This window comes from Nannobrachium achirus, assembly GCF_963921795.1.
Source record: "Nannobrachium achirus genome assembly, contig: SCAFFOLD_200, whole genome shotgun sequence".
Taxonomy (NCBI): Eukaryota; Metazoa; Chordata; class Actinopteri; order Myctophiformes; family Myctophidae; genus Nannobrachium; species Nannobrachium achirus.
In genome coordinates this window covers 1-19,659 of record NW_027664564.1, presented here as the reverse complement: position 1 = coordinate 19,659, position 19,659 = coordinate 1, and the positions used below count along the sequence as shown (strand labels likewise).

Below are 19,659 nucleotides of genomic sequence, written 5' to 3'. Positions count from 1 at the left end.
TGTGTGTGTGTGTGTGTGTGTGTGTGTATACAATGTACTGTATGTGCTTGAGTGCTGTATTGTGGTGTGCGTGCGTGTGTGAGCGCGTGCGCGTAATAACAATATCACCAGAAGATCCAAACGTAATGGTAGAAATGAAAACAGTTGTAAATGTATAAATGTCCACGTCTACAGTGTTATTTACTGTACATATTCAGAAGCAATAAGTGCTGGATGATGTGTTTGTTTTGTTCAGGACATCAATTCACAACTTATGTCAACAGTTCATTCAAGTCATCAATCATTATATGATTCAAATGCTGCTGATAAAATATTGTGCATCCACGCTGATAGCTTTAGATGTTCTTCAGAATGATTACTGACTGACATAACGTGCGACATATTACATATCATAAAGACAAATAATCAATTATCACATCTATCCTTTGCTTTAAGAATATAAAGAGCATTGTGTAAGTAAAGGTGTAAGGTGGACATTTATAAATATTCATAAGAAAGTATTATGCTGCATTCACACTGAGAGAAGCCAAGCTAATGGTTTGCTTGGTAATTCAATGTATTCTCTATGCAAACCAGCTTTAAAAATGTCCAAGCTTTTTTTCCAGCTTGGAAATGTTAAAAGCTGGTTTGCATAGAGAATACATTGAATTACCAAGCAAACCATTAGCTTGGATTGTCTGTATGTGAATGAGGCATTATACACATGCCATGAAAGTTATAAAAAAAAAGAAAAAAAAAAAAAAGATTTAGAGTGTGATATTTAGGGTGTAATCCATCACAGATTATTACCTACCAAACGTTTGTATTACTAGTCCAACTCAATAAACCAGATGATTTTGCCATCCTGGACATGATGCTACCATCTGATGACTGACTTTGTTTGGATGGGTTAGATCACTGGTTCCCAAACACTGGGTCGGGACCCATTTGTGGGTTACAGACAGATTTTTATGGGTCCCTTTTTTCGCTAGTTTGGGTCCTGGGCAAACATCTAATTTCTCTTTCGGATCTCAAGCTAAAATGTTTGGGAACCACTGGGTTAGATGACATGAAATGGACAGTTTATTCTAATTCACTTCTACATCGAATCACATCACTGATGTCTAAAAGTTTTTAATTATCTTTTAAACAGTGCTTTTCTAAAAAAAAAAAAAAAAAAAAAACATCTGGCCCATCATTTGAAAGTCTGCCTAGTCTGATTAGGTTTTTATAACTGTTATGGATTACTGACTGACCCTTGTTTGCACTGATTTATGAAGGGTTAATAACACACTTCCCACAGCATTTGAAGAGAGAAAGGGTGAGAATGTCTCCACTCTGGCCATGTGCAAACCTAAAATAACACACATTAAAACATAAGAGAACACAAAACAAGATACTAACTCATCATTCAATAAGTCATTTTACAAAATGATATACATTAGTTTGGGAAGGTAAATAATTACATAATGTCATCTCATTAAATTATATGTATATATTTATATTCTGGAAAAGACACCGTTTTCTTTGTTTCCTGACTATCCCTTACATCTCCCTCTGGTCAAAGCCACATTACTTTTAACTATAGAGGTCACCTGGGAACCCAATTTCAATCAGTGGTCAGATTAAACTGTTTCACTCAATAAAATGACAACACATGGGAGCTGGGTGATCATTAACCCATTTAGACCTGAGGCCGATTCTGAAAACGCCTTCTAAAACCTACCCTAAGGTTTCTGAAAACCTTCAATTTCTTATTCCAAAAATGTAAAATTAATTATGTTGCTATATGTATAGCAAATACTGATGTGACACAGACGTAGCAGCCGGCCTTAAGGGTAATACAACGTATAGGTAGCAGCAGGTCTAAATGGGTTAAGTCTAAACAATGTTATGTTTAACTTCAGAAAAAGTAAGTGTTGCCAAAGGTGTAAATAGTTTATTTGATAGCAAACCTACTCCACTGTATATAACATATACCATTTCTAAGCTTTTGTGCTGGGGTCCCATAGGACAGTTGGCTGTCATAGTAAATGTCTATAATTAGGGTCAGATCTGGACATGGGTCACCAAATGCATGAAATTAACTAAGTAGAACAGAAAGAAACAGCCTGGGCCTCCGAGACCAGAGAGAATCACTAATATCAACATGACTTACTGTGTGCAACAAGGTGTCTCTGGCCATTATGCATCTGGATTCAGCATCTACACCTCAGGAGCTGCAGCCTAATGTTAAAATAAATCATAGTTAGTTATGATACGTCATCACCTACCACTGACCACCTCCTGTTATATACAGGAAACCTCTGAATAACTCCTGACTCCTTTGTGCAATTGTTTCAGTCAATGATGTTGAATGTACTGTTGATCAGTGAATTATGAGACCAGAGGTAAAAATAAAGTATACTACTTACGACAGAGGTCATCAACAGGGGGTCCACAACCCCTTGGGGGTCCGCAGAGGTACTGCAGGGGGTCCCCGAAATTGTTGCTTGATTAAACAATAAAAAAGAGAAAATAGAGACAAAAAAAAATTCTTCTTCAAAAATGTCTGTTTGTCTTTCAATATTTTATTTTTAACCATTTATTTTAAAAATAAATAATGATTCTGTCCATTTTGAATAGCTTTTTTTTTTGCATAACATGATTACTGTGACATTGGTTCTCAGTTAATAAATGTGTTTAGAAATGGCAGTGGTACTCTAGTGCAGGGGTTTTCAAAGTGGGTGACGGGGCACCCTGGGGTGCCGTGATAACAGTCCAGGGGTGCCGCGAGATAATTTGATAATATATATAATATCACTGCATCACTATCACTATAGCAGATCTACAAGCTCTACAAGCAGATCTACAAGCTCACAACGCGTCACAACGTGACGCGTTGTGAGCTTGTAGATCGGCTATTTTTGGTGAACCTTCCCCCCAGAATAGGCATGCTGGGGTTCAAGTTGTTAAACGTCAAGTATTACGTTATTTTCAGTCAGTTCTGATGGAAACGGATATTACTCCAATATGAAGTAAGATTCTATAAATGAACAGTGTAACTCAGGGGTGCCGTGGATACAAAAAGTTATTTACAGGCCCTGAGTCAAAAAGGTTTGAAAACCCCTGCTCTAGTGTACCTTGTATATGTATGTTTAACATAAAAGCATGAATATGTTTATACATACGAAACACAATTTTATACATAAATATGCTGTAACCTTCCCCACCCCCCACCCCACGTAGTGGCAGGTGCAGGTGGTCCCTGCTCCATCTCCCCATCAGTTTGGGGGTCCCTGGTCTGTACACGTTGAAGACCCCTTACTTACCAGATGGAGGGCGTGGAGCTGGAAGAGATGTGTAAAGAGATGTGACTGTAGTTAGCACCATATTAATGCAATGATATGGCATGAGAACCAATATGTACGTCATTCTACTGTCTCACCTTTCTTCCTCCTGTACATGAAGACTCCGGTGACAACGGCAGCACCAACAGCAAGAAGCGCCACAGCGATGATGATGATGGACGTGATGGATTCTGGTTCAACTGGAACAATAAAATACAAAGAAACAGAGATGAAAAAGCGGAATTATCTTAAAACCCGACATTCATCCATAATCTGACTTCGTCTGTCTGTCTGTCTGTATGTATGTCTTTGTCTTACTGTCTGTCCATCTAGCCATCTGTCTGTATGTATGTCTGTCTGTTTAACTACCTATCTATGTGTAGTTATTATGGACCAAATCACTATTTTCAGTACAGGGGACTCACTCTGATCTAGTCTATATTACATCTGTGATTGGGTTTTAGGATTGTGGTCATGTGATCAGGCCAGTGACCTCTTTGACCAGCTGTAGAATGTGTCTTTGTGTTTCACTTTACCCACAATTCAGAGCACATACCGTATGCTCATCTAAATCAGTCTCAGGTTAATAACCATTTAAATTATTTTTGATCTAACTCTATGGTAGTACATCCATACCTCCTTTAGTCTTAATCCAGTTGGTCTTGATCTTCTCTCTGTCCAGAGTGTACTTTAAGTCCTCTTTCATCCCAGCCAGCTGAAACACACACTCGTACCGCTTGAAGTCTTCATGTTGGACTGAGGTCAGGTCCAGGTCAACGCTCATCTGGAAGGTTCCATCCTCAGGGTGGGGGAGGGTCTCTCCATGGTCCACGTTGTCCTGGAGCTCCTCTCCATCTTTAGTCCAGAACATGATGACTCTGTCTGGGTAGAAACCTGTAGCGTGACACCTCACTGGAGAGGATGGAGTCTTCTGGAGGAAAGATACAGAGGGACGCTCTGAGAGAGACAGAGAGAGAGAGAGAGAGAGAGAGAGAGAGAGAGAGAGAGAGGTGGAGACAGACAGATGGAGAGAAAAAGACATAGGGGGAGAGAGAATCAGATGGAGAGAATAAGAGAGGGGGAGAGAATAGAGGGGAGAGAGAAATATTTTGTTAGTGTTATTTGTTTGAATTTCAATGTGATTTAAGAGCTGTTTTATTTCATGTGCTTCCGCCACTATCAGTGGTGGAGGAAGTACTCAGATTATTTTGCTATACCACAATGCGGAGATAATAAGTGAAGTCAAATTAATATAACCTGCTGTAAAAGTATTCATTATGCAGAATGTCCCATTTCACAAAATGTGTAAAACGTTCGATAACAAATACCTTTGAACAAATGAAATGAAAGAGATGGAGAGATAGAAAATATAGTAAGAGAATAATAGAGAACAGTGAGGAAAAAATGGAGAGAGAAAAGCATGGATGAACAAACAGAAAAATAATCAGAGAGTAGGGGATAGAAACAAAGACAGAGACAGAGATACGAGAACAAACTGATTATGGAAGGGAAACATATTTATCCAAGTGCACTGTTGTACTTGTAACTGTTCTATGTTCTACTCATAGTAATGTTACTACATCTGAATATATTTATCTAAGTACAGATCATCACATCATGTTGTTGTACCTGTTCTCTGCAGAATGTTCTTCCCGTTGTTCAGATGCTTCTTCAGGTATTCAATGCACTCAGTGTTGTAGTAGTACTTCTGGTATGCCATGTCAGCTTTGTTTTGATCCAATCTCAGTTTGGTGATGAAACCCTGTGGTGTTGGAGAGACCCATGTCTCTCTCTTCAGGTCCAATGAGATGAAGTCCTCTCCATCATAACCATACTGATCAAAACCATCAGTGTCTCCAGTCTCATCATCCCACTCACATCCATCCATGTTCTGGACGATGTGGACACCTGAGACAGACAGACAGACAGACAGACAGACAGACAGACAGACAGACAGACAGACAGACAGACAGACAGACAGACAGACAGACAGTGTAGTAAACAACAGACACATTCTTCTTGGTGTCAGTGACTGATATTCAATTTGTACCGCAGAGAACAGACCATCACACACACACACACACACACACACACACACACACACACACACACACACACACACACACACACACACACACACACACACACACACACAGTGTCAATATGGTTCTGTCTGTCTTACTCTGTCTGTACTTTTTCTGTCACGATTTATACTTGGTGTATGACGGTGTCATGCACTGACAATAGCAGATCTACAAGCTATAGATCTAAATATAGGTTAAGTCACTGTCATTGTATAAAGGAGTGTGTGTGTGTGTGTGTGTGTGTGTGTGTGTGTGTGTGTGTGTGTGTGTGTGTGTGTGTGTGTGTGTGTGTGTGTGTGTGTGTGTTTGTGTGTGTGTGTGTGTGTGTGTGTGTGTGTGTGTTTGTCTAACACCTACATACTGCATGTGTGTGTGTACTGTAGGTTTGGCACTATCATGTAATTTGACTTGACAATTAAATGTCATCTAAATAATTGTGATTAACAATTTAACAGTGTTTTTGGCATTGATCAATAGAATGTCAAACACATTTCTGTTTGTGTTTTATGCTTATTTCTGACAAATAAACTAAATACAGTATATAATTTCAAAATAATGGAAATAGACAATCTACAAGTCGATCGATAAGCTCACAACACGTTGTGGTGCAAGACGTTGTGAGCTTGTACATCACGCCATTTTTGGAAAATGTTTGCAAATGTATGATTTTCTTTTCAACATGGAAATTATTATGATGATTATCCAATAAATGTGATTAGGCGATAATGTAGTAACTGTGAAAGGCCTATCCGTGTGCACGTTGTAACGTTCCACTCTTCCTGTGTGTGTGTTGTACTGTAGTTACACAGACAGCTGTGTGCAGTGACACTTCTGTTGTTTTACATTCACTCTGTTCAAAGAACTGATGAAGAGTTACATTTAACATCATGTTGTTGGTTACAACCAGTTCAATTCAGTTCAATTCAGTTCAGTTCAGTTCAGTTCAGTTCAGTGTATTTGTTGTGTTCATTGACTTCACAGTGTCAGCTCCTCATGTGCGTCTTGCTGTGACACGCTTCCTAGTTTCTTCTTCTCTGAGCTGTTTTTTGTTTCTTTCGCACTGATTTTTGACATTGCACTATTAGGTTGTGCTGGTAGTTTCTGAGTATTTTGCTTTGTTTAACAATGACAGTGAGATACTTGTTGCACTAACTAGCATTGACTGCTATGGTCTCTTTTTGTAAGACACTTTATGTTTATATATTTATATATTATTCGCCCCCTCTCTTGATGCACCTTCTCTTTACTGGTACTGTACTGCTCTTGTTTTTTCCTCCTATCTTATTTTCTTATTTCTCTGTAACTTTGTAAATAACTGTATACTGCTGTGCTACAACTGAACAACTGAATCTTGGGATATAGGCCCTTTTCCACCGGCAGCGTTAACGATGACGATAACGATTTAAAAAAAATGTGTTTTCAATTGAAGTGGATCGGCAGCATCCACCCAACACCGTTGTTGATCCTAACAATATAGTTGTCGGCTATCATTGTCTTTATCGGTGTTGGGTGGATGCTGCCGATCCACTTCAATTGAAAACACATTTTTTAAAATCGTTATCGTCATCGTTATCGCTGCCGGTGGAAAAGGGCCTTAATAAAGGTATCTATCTATCTATCTATCTGAAGCCAGATTTATACTTAGTCGTACAACTGTGTCGCGCACCAAAAATAGCAGATCTACAAGCTCACAACGCGTCACACTGCAACGCGTTGTGAGCTTGTAGATCTGCTATTTTTGGTGTGTGACACAGTTGTACAACAAAGTGTAAGATAAGTATAATAGAGAGAAAGTGAGTAAATTAATGTGTGTGTTTGTGCGTGTGCATGTGTGGTGTGCGTACGTGCGTGTGTGTGCATGTGTGCGTGTGTGCGTGTGTGCGTGTGTGTGTGTGAGTGAAGAGTGTGCATGCGTGTGTGTGTGTGTGTGTGTGTGTGTGTGTGTGTGTGTGTGTGTGTGTGTGTGTGTGTGTGTGCGTGCGTGCGTGCGTGGCATGAAGGAAGTTACATCTTACTGATTTTTTTTTTTCCAACAATGTGATTAAAATCATTTCAGCAGTTTATAGTGAAACATAAACATACCTCCAGTTTGGTTGAAGCGTTGCTTTGCAGTGTCTATGTTGACCTTGAAGACCTGCTGGGCACCCATGAGCTTCTCAGTGTTCCTCTCCCAGTACTGTGGTTCCTCTGCTGTGATCTGGTTCATCCAGTCCTGTTTAGGAACGCATCTCTGTGTGTTGCTGTCATAGTGAGTGATCTGAACATCATCAATCATCCCAACAGAGACAAACTCTGGGAAGTTTGGGACATCAGAGGATGCAGTGTGGAAGTATTTCAGGGTGTGAGTCACTGTGAGACAAAACAGAAAGATAAAAAAGAAACATTATAATTACACAAATACACGTTTGTTCAAAAAATATTTTTATTTAATCCCAACAATTAAATTATGTTTCAATTCATTTCCAACAAGAGAGAACTTCAAACAGATAATTTATGTTTCTTTCTTTCTTTCTTTCTTTCTGTCTGTCTGTCTGTCTGTCTGTCTGTCTGTCTGTCTGTCTGTCTGTGTGTGTCCATCTGTCTGTCTGTGGATATATCTCTCTTTCTCTATGTCTTTCTGTCTGCCTCTTTCTGTCTATTTGTCTTTCTGTCTCTTTGGCAGTAAAATGCATAATCTATACTCCGTCGTACAATGGTGTCTGGCGTCACCAAATGCAGATCTACAAGCTCACGTTGCAACAAATTGTCAGCTTATGGGGAACGTGCGTATGACGTTTTGTAGGCCGATTTGGAGTTATCGGCCTACAAAACCAGCGCCATTGCTGAGGGGGACCAGTCCAAAAAAAAAAAACATTTTCCATTGACTAAATATAAAATAGCCTACAATTTAAAAAAGTGTCCCCATTATGCAAGTAAACAACATTCGATTGTGGTTTAATAAATAGGCTTAGGCCTAAAGAGATTATATTTTAATTGGCAATGCAACACAGGTCCCGTCTTACTCACAATACAAAGTGGAGCTCACTCGACCATTTCTCTCTCTCTCTTTCTCTCTCTTTCTAGCCTACAACTATTACAAACAAACGGAAGATGACTTACCTCTGTAGATAGAAAATAGCCTAAAAGCATTCCTTTCTCCCTGGCTTTTGTTTCAATGTTAATATTATAGATTCCTAGGCAACCAACCAGCAGCATTGGACAATAATAAGTCTACATTATTACATGATAAAGTTTACACCGCTCTGACTTCTGACAGTGCCTGTCAATCAGTTCACACAGCTGCAGACAGTATGTTAGATTGAGTAGACCTCACCACATGAAAGGCAGAGGCACGCATGGACTTTTAATAGCCTAATCATAAGCTAAATGCTCGGGTCTCTCTGAACCTCGGAAATAAACGGATTTCAAGACAATGTCACAGGTCTCAACATAAAAAAAAAAAAAAAGGAATCAGAACGGGACGGAACTGGACAAGACAATTACGGGGCCACTCGGGTTTGGTTTTGTAATTTGGCATAACACATGTATTTCTATTTAATATATTATAGGCTTGAGCATTTCTCTCTCTCTCTCTCTCTCTTCTGTTGGATAATTAGAGAAAGCGCACCTCTCTCTCTCTCTCAATAAAAAGTGATCCTTGCTTGACCACAATGTTCTCTCTCAGATGATCTGCGTAAAGTGGCAGAGTTGACTTAAGTGTCTAGGCTAATACACATTACAGGAGGTTGAGGCCAGTAAATCTGTCATAAAAATATATTATAGGATATAGCCTACAATGCCCACTGAGCAATAGACGGATATTAGACGTCTAGTTTTTTTCTAGACGCAATTTCAACCGTCTAGCTTATGTCTATATTTAGACCGAAATTAGACTTTGCCTTTTTTCCCCACAATTCAATAACTATTTATCAAAAAAACTACAGTAAGCTGCATAACTGATCTCCTAGTATTGGACTATAATAATAATAACATGCGCTGGTCAATTTAACCCTTAAGTTCTGTTCAGATTCACTACACCTTCGTTCTGTTCGGGTCATTTTGACCCGGTGGATATTTGGTTTAAAAAAAACAACACTAATATAAATTTTAACTTAACAAATCATCATGATACATTGACTTTGACTCAATACCAAACAATTCATATGATATATTTGGTAAATGTTTGCATTTCTGCTTTGCTATATCACATTAAACACTGAAAGAGCTAGGCGTTTTTACTGATTTAGCTGAAATCCATGTAAAAAAAACTACTTCATTTAATACTGGGCAATATTGCTCCTGCTTATAGGAAGGGGGGGAGGGTTTGGAATGGGGCTTCGGAAGGGGGGTGTTAGAAGTGGGGGTGACTGTGTGTCTGTGTTTTGGCATAATACTGTGTATTTCTGTGCTTCCGGGTCAAAATGACCCGAACAGCACTTAAGGTTCAAAAAATATGAGGGGGGTGTAGCATGGGTGTAGTGCAAAAATATTTTTTTTACATGTTCATCTCAGAAGAATCTTTAAGGCCAGTGAGTTTCAGGTGGAAACATTTTTAACTTCTACCTTTTTTTTCCAAATGAAAATGTAAAACGGGTCAAAATGACCCGAACAGCACTTAAGGGTTAAAGTATAGATTAGACTTAGCCGTGATTTAGACGTCTAAATCAATACCGCGTATCAACGTCTATATCTAGACCAAATTTAGACGATTAAACTTAATCCATATTTCAATAAATATATAATTAAAAAAATAACTGCACGTTGCAGAATGATCTCCAAATATTGCTTTAAAATTATTTTAACAGTCATTCGTCAATATAAGGTATCCGTCTAGATGTACACGTCTATTATACCGCTTTTCAGCGTCTATGTTTAGACCATTATATAAGTCATTTGTTTTCAACCGGTGGTACGTGGACCACTAGTGGTCCGCAGAGGTATAGCAGGTGGTCCGGCTATGCATTCATTAAACAAAAGGTACTTTAACTTTTTTAACTTTCCTTATATTTTAATTTTGAACTCTACTTTCTTTTTTGTATGTGAATATGAAGAAAGATCTTTGGGGGTAATAATAATAATAATAATAAAAAATAAAAAAAATAAATGATAGAATGATATAGGCTTATGCCTATCAATAGGCTTATGCCTATCAATACATTTAGTTTCCTCAACAATGCGTACTACCCTAAAATTAACACAGGTGGTGTGAGTCTCATTGATTAAACAAAATAATTGTAATCGATAGGCTTATGCTGCGCCTATCAATACATTAGTTAGGCCCCCCCTGGAGGAGCGGCGGCCTAGTTGTGTGCCGGCAGCCGGCCAGAATGCGTGGAGCCCCCGGCCGGGTCCGGGGCGGCGAGCCGGACGCGTGGGCGCCTGGTTCGAATCCGCACGGCAGTGGAGCTGCGGTCGGAGAAAGCCTGGAGCTCGGAGCGTGTTCAACCGCTACACTTAGGCTCATTTTCCCACGTTTAGAATTTTTTACATTTTCTCCTGGGGCCCGCGAACGGCGTGGCGGGGCACCGGCGCTCCATGGGCTGCCAGGGACCCCCAGAGAACCCCCCTGAGAAGCGGACCCCTACCCGGCCGGGCCACGCCGCGTGGAGTGGAGCATTGGCTTGTAGATCGGCTACTTTTGGCTATTTTTCCATATTTTTTTCCAGGGGGCCCCCGGGGACCCCCTGGGTGCCAGCCCCGTTCCTCCCGGTCACACGGGGGCCGAGTTACGGCCTTTTTAGCTGGCTGCAGTGGCGGGGTCGACCACTAGGTGGCGCTCTACGAGCGGCATGCTCTGGGGCGCAGAGGCCAACGCGTGGGTACCACCCCCGGCTCTCCCGGCTGCTCCTAGCCCGAGTTATGCCATTTTATGCGTGCTGCAGTGGCGGGGTTCTGCCAATAGGCGGCGCTCTACGCGCGGCCGGCTACGGGGCGCTGAGGCGGACGTGTGGGTACCGGCCCCGGCTCTCCCGGCCGCTCCTAGCCCGAGTTTTGCCATTTTTTTGCTCTTTGGCGGTGCCGCCAGGGGGTCCCTGGGGGTCCCCGGGGGTCCGGGGGGTCCAGGGGCCCCCAGCCACTCTGCGGCCCCAGGCCGAGGCCCCAAAGTGGGACAGGAGCGGAGCGGAGCGGCGGCCCGCCTGGTTCTGCATAGCCATATCCCCAGGTATCGCCAGGGGTCCCTGGAGGTGGTCCCCGACCGGGGGTCCCTGGAGGTGGTCCCCGAGCGGGGGTCCCCGGATTCTGCGGTCCGAGGCCGAGGCCCTGGAGTCGGATTCGAGTCGAGCAGCGAAGGCCTCTCAAATCCTACTCACGTTGTCAATGATGTCATATTCAAATAGGACGAAACACCCATTTTAACTAACAGGTTCCAGTGGAGCAGGGGATGAGTACAGGACTAAAGCACCAGAGGTAGTAAGTTCGAATCCCACTCACAATGTCAATGATAATGTCACAATCTAATATGGTCAAATACCCATGGAGCAGAGCATCAGAACAGAACTAAAGCACCCGAGGTAGTGAGACAATCAGTTTTTCACTACTTTTGACGGCCGTTAAGGTCAGTTTTTCACTACTTTTGCTGGCCGTTAAGGTCTAAATATAGACGTCTATTAGACGTCTAAATTTAGACCCAGGTATAAACTTAGACGTCTATTAGACGTCTATTAGACGTCTAGTCTAAATATAGTCGTCTAATAAATTTCCATTTCTAGACCATTTTTAAACCATTTCTAGACGCGTCGTCTAGGTGACATATAGACGTCTAATAGACGTCTAATAGACCTAAAAATGCTCGGTGGGTGAGATTGAGCAAACAGTTTTGTTTAAAGACAAAATATGAACAAGGCTGTCTGTCTGTCAGACAGACCCATGATGTTTACCAGGATAAGAAATAACACTAGAAAAGTTGTTATTTTGAGAGAGAAATGTCCTGCACACTTTGATATGGTTTATTTTGATGATAACTGTTGTAGCAACAATCTATCTCAATACATACAGTAATAGGATCGTCATGGAGGTTGTGTAAACGTTGTAGTGCACTTATTATTATTATAAGTGACGTTTTTTTATTTTTTATTATAAGTGATGTCCCTCGAGGATGGCGACGGGAAATACGTCATCTGGAGCGAAACTCCTCCCTAACTCCGCCTTACGCTCGAATTCTTATAGAATTCGATTATTTTTTTCGTCATTAGTTATAAATCAGGCTTTACTGTGTAGTGTATTTGTGTATCTCTGTTTCTGTCTGTCTTTCTGAGTCAGAGTTTATATTTCTGTGGTTTGTCCTCTTTTTACTAGTCTGTCTCTGTCTGCGCACCTGTCCTTCTGTAGGTATTTGTTTTTACTCTTTCTTTTTTGGCTCTGTTTGTCTTTGTAGTGAACTTATTATCAGTTGAAGTAGGCCTATTCAGACATGGGAGAATTATATTATGTTATAATCTAAGTATATAAGGAAACAAGTTTTAATTTACATTTAAAATGTAACATGCTATGATTTTGAAATGAATTTAATGGATTAATATTATATTTAATTATAGTTGACTACAACTGGCAAAGAAACATGGTTTCAGGTTAAAATAACATGTCTACTAGCGCCCTCCAGTGGCTACTATCGGTATTGTTACAGTCGTGAAGAAGACGTTTGATTAAAACAAAAGCCTTGAATAAAAACTCCGTAAATAACTCCCGTAAAAAAGGAAGTGTTAATAAAGTATTAATAGTCTAAGCTGAAGTAACTTGATTATACTAAGACAGGTTTTAACTTATTTCAATCACGACCAAGCAACGCAGCATTCATTTTTATAAAGCCAGGTAATTTCCCAGCCAGTGCTATTAGCCTGAAGTCAATAAAATCACTACAACAGTTTAAGAATCGAGGCATTAACTTTACCTGGAGATGCCACATCTAGGTGGTAAAACAGCAACAGTAGAATTTAACTCTCTCATGTTGACGGTGGGTTAGAATAAGCTAAATAAAAGTTGCTCCACTGTTTCTCTCCATGTCTGTCTCCACACTTTCACTTCAAGCCTCCATATCATGACGACGACGTGCCAGCAGCCAATAGAAATTCACCAAATGCTGTTGTCATGCGTTTCCAGGAGAATTCCACCAACACAGGTTGTTAACTTGAAAGTAAAACTAGTAGAATGAGAGTTTGACTGTGACAGCATCGTGTTGTTATTGTTTGGTAGAAGCGATATTTGAACTGTTTCCTAAATCAACCCTATCACATCACAACTCCAGACTCATTTAAAATTAGAGCCATGATGATATGTTAATTAGCTCCATGGAGCCCATCACAGGTTATATAGTCCAGTGGTTCTCAAAGTCCGGGGACCCCCAGTGGTCCTTGGGGGGTTTCCAGGGTGTCTCCAGCTAAAGTAGTTAAATGGCCTAATGCATCAAAATCATTTTAACCAGGTCTATATTTTATACGTTGGCTATTCAAAAATAGAAAATGTACAAGGATTTTACATCTGCTACTTTTGAAACATTTTTTGAAAATTCTTCTGGGGTGTTCCAGGCACAGAACATTTTAAAATCAAATGTATCTAAGTACGATATTTGTGGAGTAGTAAAGTATTGAAAAATAAATACCCAGTTAAAGTAAAAGCATGTCAAAAACGAAAGTAGCCTATACAGCATGTACTTGCAGTTACTTTACACTCGCAATTAATCTTGGACGTAGGCTACTTAGTAGGCCTACTGTGTTCTATGACATTTCAAATATCACACACACACAGACTGTCTGTCTGCCTACACAGTAGCCAGTTGCCCAGGGTGATATTGTTGTTTCAAATGTTTCAAAAATAATGTAATTAATAAAATAACCAAAGAAATTCCCTAAATTACAAAACAAAATGTTTAAGAAGAAGTGAAAATATCAGATCTGCAAGCACGCAACAAAGCACGAAGCGACACGTGAGCTTGTAGAGCTGATATTTTCACTAGTTTGGGTCTGGGGCAAAACATGTGATTTCTCCTTTGGGTCTTTTGTCATTTGGGTTCAATCCCTCTGGTCTAGTGGGCAGTGAGGAGCAGGAGGTGATATGATGACTGATATGACAGGGTGGAACAATGGTGGACATTTAGAAACATACGGACTGGAGCATGGAGAGGATTCACAGGATCTATTCTATAGCATCTGTTTTGAATGGAGTGTATCTCATGCATATTATTGAATCCTGTCAGAATTATTATTGATTGTGCATAAAGGAACATATCTATCCATCCATCCATCTTTATCTCACAATGCATAGCATCGTTGTAAGCTTGTAGATCTGCTATTTTGATCGGCTTTTTTGAAACATTGCTGTAAAACTCTCTCTCGTCCAGGTTAAACTGTTGCCATCCTTCTTTGTCCTTTGTTCAGGGTTGACTGCAGGTGCGGTGGTCTCAAAAACATAAAGGAGAACTGGTCGGGACCCACAGGGGGTCCCCACATGATTTTGAGGGGGTCCCCAGATGACAGTTTAGTGAGAATTTAAAGACTTCCAAGACCGTTTTAATACTTAAGAAAACATAAATACTGCATCAAAAGTAATCAACAAACTACTATAAAAACTGGTCAAACACTGGCTAAATATCTGATCTCCTATATTTCCATAATGTTTATCTGTGGAACCGAGACAAACAATGCCTCAACTCCTACATTCCAAGTGCTTGTCAGGGTGGGGGATCTCCTGTTCAAATTATTATTGGGGGATTATTTTGGGGGGTCCTGACTTGAAAAGTGTCAGGACATTCAAATTTCCAAAGTTTATGGCCATATACTGAGTACTCTATATATCCAGTAACCAGTTAATAACTTTTATTTATGTCTTTAATAGAAAGAAGCAGACTTCTGACTTATTTGGGATTTTTATTAGAAATGAAATAGGCATCAGACCTTTAAATGCATGTAACAAGCATTCATCATTTATTATACCTAGTCCAATTTAGATTGATCCAAATCTTTAACAGATTTTATGTATTCTAATTAATGTAATAATTTAATATTAATAGTAGAAACATGTACATATTATATTTGTACTTGGGCTTTCTTTTTACAATACAACCAACCCAAGTTAAACACACATTTGATAGCAGGAACATAGCATTACAGTATTTACATCACAGGAAAATAAAATAATGATTGTGTGTGTGTGTGAGTGTGCAGGTTTGTATGTACAGTATGCATACATGTCTTCATGTTGATGTCATATGTGTTACTGTGTGTGTGTGTGTGCGTGCGTGCGTGCGTGCGTGCGTGCGTGTGTGCGTGCGTGTGTGTGTGTGTGTGTGTGTGTGTGTGTGTGTGTGTGTGTGTGTGTGTGTGTGTGTGTGTGTGTGTGTGAGTGCTGTATTGTGGTGTGTGTGTGTGAGCACGTGCGCGTAATAACAATATCACCAGAAGATCCAAACGTAATGGTAGAAATGAAAACAGTTGTAAATGTATAAATGTCCATGTCTACAGTGTTATTTACTGTACATATTCAGAAGCAATAAGTGCTGGATGATGTGTTTGTTTTGTTCAGGACATCAATTCACAACTTATGTCAACAGTTCATTCAAGTCATCAATCATTATATGATTCAAATGCTGCTGATAAAATAGTGTGCATCCACGCTGATAGCTTTAGATGTTCTTCAGAATGATTACTGACTGACATAACGTGCAACATATGACATATCATAAAGACAAATAATCAATTATCACATCTATCCTTTGCTTTAAGAATATAAAGAGCATTGTGTAAGTAAAGGTGTAAGGTGGACATTTATAAATATTCATAAGAAAGTATTATGCTGCATTCACACTGAGAGAAGCCAAGCTAATGGTTTGCTTGGTAATTCAATGTATTCTCAATGCAAACCAGCTTTAAAAATGTCCAAGCTTTTTTTCCAGCTTGGAAATTTTAAAAGCTGGTTTGCATAGAGAATACATTGAATTACCAAGCAAACCATTAGCTTGGATTTTCTGTATGTGAATGAGGCATTATACACATGCCATGAAAGTTATAAAAAAAAAGATTTAGAGGATGATATTTAGGGAGTAATCCATCACAGATTATTACCTACCAAACGTTTGTATTACTAGTCCAACTCAATAAACCAGGTGATTTTGCCATCCTGGACATGATGCTACCATCTGATGACTGACTTTGTTTGGATGGGTTAGATCACTGGTTCCCAAACACTGGGTCGGGACCTATTTGTGGGTTACAGACAGATTTTTTTATGGGTCCCTTTTTCGCTAGTGTGGGTCCTGGGCAAACATCTAATTTCTCTTTCGGATCTCAAGCTAAAATGTTTGGGAACCACTGGGTTAGATGACATGAAATGGACAGTTTATTCTAATTCACTTCTCGAATCGAATCACATCGCTGATGTCTAAAGGTTTTTAATTCTCTTTTAAACAGTGCTTTTCTAAAAAAAAAAAAAAAGGAAAAAAAAAAAGAAAAAAAACATCTGGCCCATCATTTGAAAGTCTGCCTAGTCTGATTAGGTTTTTATAACTGTTATGGATTACTGACTGACCCTTGTTTGCACTGATTTATGAAGGGTTAATAACGCACTTCCCACAGCATTTGAAGAGAGAAAGGGTGAGAATGTCTCCACTCTGGCCATGTGCAAACCTAAAATAACACACATTAAAACATAAGAGAACACAAAACAAGATACTAACTCATCATTCAATAAGTCATTTTACAAAATGATATACATTAGTTTGGGAAGGTAAATAATGACATAATGTCATCTCATTAAATTATATGTATATATTTATATTCTGGAAAAGACACCGTTTGCTTTGTTTCCTGACTATCGCTTACATCTCCCTCTGGTCAAAGCCACATTACTTTTAACTATAGAGGTCACCTGGGAACCCAATTTCAATCAGTGGTCAGATTAAACTGTTTCACTCAATAAAATGACAACACATGGGAGCTGGGTGATCATTATGACTAAACAATGTTATGTTTAACTTAAAAAAAAGTAAGTGTTGCCAAAGGTGTACATAGTTTATTTGATAGCAAACCTACTCCACTGTATATAACATATACCATTTCTAAGCTTTTGTGCTGGGGTCCCATAGGACAGTTGGCTTACATAGTAAATGTCTATAATTAGGGTCAGATCTGGACATGGGTCACCAAATGCATGAAATTAACTAAGTAGAACAGAAAGAAACAGCCTGGGCCTCCAAGACCAGAGAGAATCACTAATATCAACATGACTTACTGTGTGCAACAAGGTGTCTCTGGACATTATGCATCTGGATTCAGCATCTCCACCTCAGGAGCTGCAGCCTAATGTTAAAATAAATCATAGTTAGTTATGATACGTCATCACCTACCACTGACCACCTCCTGTTATACACAGGAAACCTCTGAATAACTCCTGACTCCTTTGTGCAATTGTTTCAGTCAATGATGTTGAATGTACTGTTGATCAGTGAATTATGAGACCAGAGGTAAAAATAAAGTATACTACTTACGACAGAGGTCATCAACAGGGGGTCCACAACCCCTTGGGGGTCCGCAGAGGTACTGCAGGGGGTCCCCGAAATTGTTGCTTGATTAAACAATAAAAAAGAGAAAATAAATAATAATAATAAAATGTATATATATCTTTTTTTTTCTTCTTCAAAAATGTCTGTCTTTCAATATTTTATTTTTAACCCTTTATTTTAAAAATAAATAACGATTCTGTCCATTTTTAATAGCTTTTTTTTTCTTTTTGCATAACATGATTACTGTAACATTGGTTCTCAGTTAATAAATGTGTTTAGAAATGGCAGTGGTACTCTAGTGCAGGGGTTTTCAAAGTGGGTGACGGGGCACAGTGATGCCAGTCCATATATAATATCACTACATCACTATCACTTCACTATGCTTAGTAAAACAGACCTGATTTGCACTGTTATTTTTCCATCTACGACAACTCTCTTCACCAAAAATATCAGATCTACAAGCTCACAATGCGTCACAACGTGACGCGTTGTGAGCTTGTAGATCGGCTATTTTTGGTGAACCTTCCCCCTAGAATAGGCATGCTGGGGTTCAAGTTGTTAAACGTCAAGTATTATCAGTCAGTTCTGATGGAAACGTATATTACTCCAATATGAAGTAAGATTCTAAAAATGAACAGTGTAAGGGTGCCGTGGATGAAAAAGTTATTTACAGGGGTTAGGGGAGTCAAAAAGGTTTGAAAACCCCTGCTCTAGTGTACCTTGTACTGTATGTTGTATGTTTAAAATAAAAGCATGAATATGTTTATACATAAGAAACACAATTTTATACATAAATATGCTGTAACCTTCCCCACCCCCCACCCCACGTAGTGGCAGGTGCAGGTGGTCCCTGCTCCATCTCCCCATCAGTTTGGGGGTCCCTGGTCTGTACACGTTGAAGACCCCTTACTTACCAGATGGAGGGCGTGGAGCTGGAAGAAATGTGTAAAGAGATGTGACTGTAGTTAGCACCATATTAATGCAATGATATGGCATGAGAACCAATATGTACGTCATTCTACTGTCTCACCTTTCTTCCTCCTGTACATGAAGACTCCGGTGACAACGGCAGCAACAACAGCAAGAAGCACCACAGCGATGATGATGATGATGATGATGATGGACGTGTTGGATTCTGGTTCAATTGGAACAATAAAATACAAAGAAACAGAGATGAAAAAGCGGAATTATCTTAAAACCCGACATTTATCCATAATCTGACTTCGTCTGTCTGTCTGTATGTCTTTGTCTTACTGTCTGTCCATCTATCCACCTTTCTGTATGTACCATTATGTCTGTCTGTTTAACTACCTATCTATGTGTAGTTATTATGGACCAAATCACTATTTTCAGTACAGGGGACTCACTCTGATCTAGTCTATATTACATCTGTGATTGGGTTTTAGGATTGTGGTCATGTGATCAGGCCAGTGACCTCTTTGACCAGCTGTAGAATGTGTCTTTGTGTTTCACTTTACCCACAATTCAGAGCACATACTGTATGCTCATCTAAATCAGTCTCAGGTTAATAACCATTTAAATTATTTTTGATCTAACTCTATGGTAGTACATCCATACCTCCTTTAGTCTTACCCCAGTTGGTCTTGATCTTCTCTCTGTCCAGAGTGTACTTTAAGTCCTCTTTGATCCCAGCCAGCTGAAACACACACTCGTACCGCTTGAAGTCTTCATGTTGGACTGAGGTCAGGTCCAGGTCAACGCTCATCTGGAAGGTTCCATCCTCAGGGTTGGGGAGGGTCTCTCCATGGTCCACGTTGTCCTGGAGCTCCTCTCCATC

The 19,659-nt window shown here is 39.7% G+C and overlaps 1 protein-coding gene across 1 annotated transcript; it reads right to left on the bottom strand.

Moving 5' to 3' along the window:
* Positions 1-3,282: 3,282 nt before the first annotated feature.
* Positions 3,283-19,587, bottom strand: LOC308280933 (major histocompatibility complex class I-related gene protein-like; the record flags this gene model as incomplete). The annotated part of the gene is made up of 7 exons (XM_080755234.1): positions 3,283-3,308; positions 3,407-3,508; positions 3,945-4,265; positions 4,938-5,216; positions 7,475-7,741; positions 18,892-18,996; positions 19,455-19,587. 7 exons carry the CDS (start codon positions 19,585-19,587, stop codon positions 3,283-3,285), a joined length of 1,233 nt encoding a protein of 410 aa, XP_080611360.1.
* Positions 19,588-19,659: the final 72 nt, after the last annotated feature.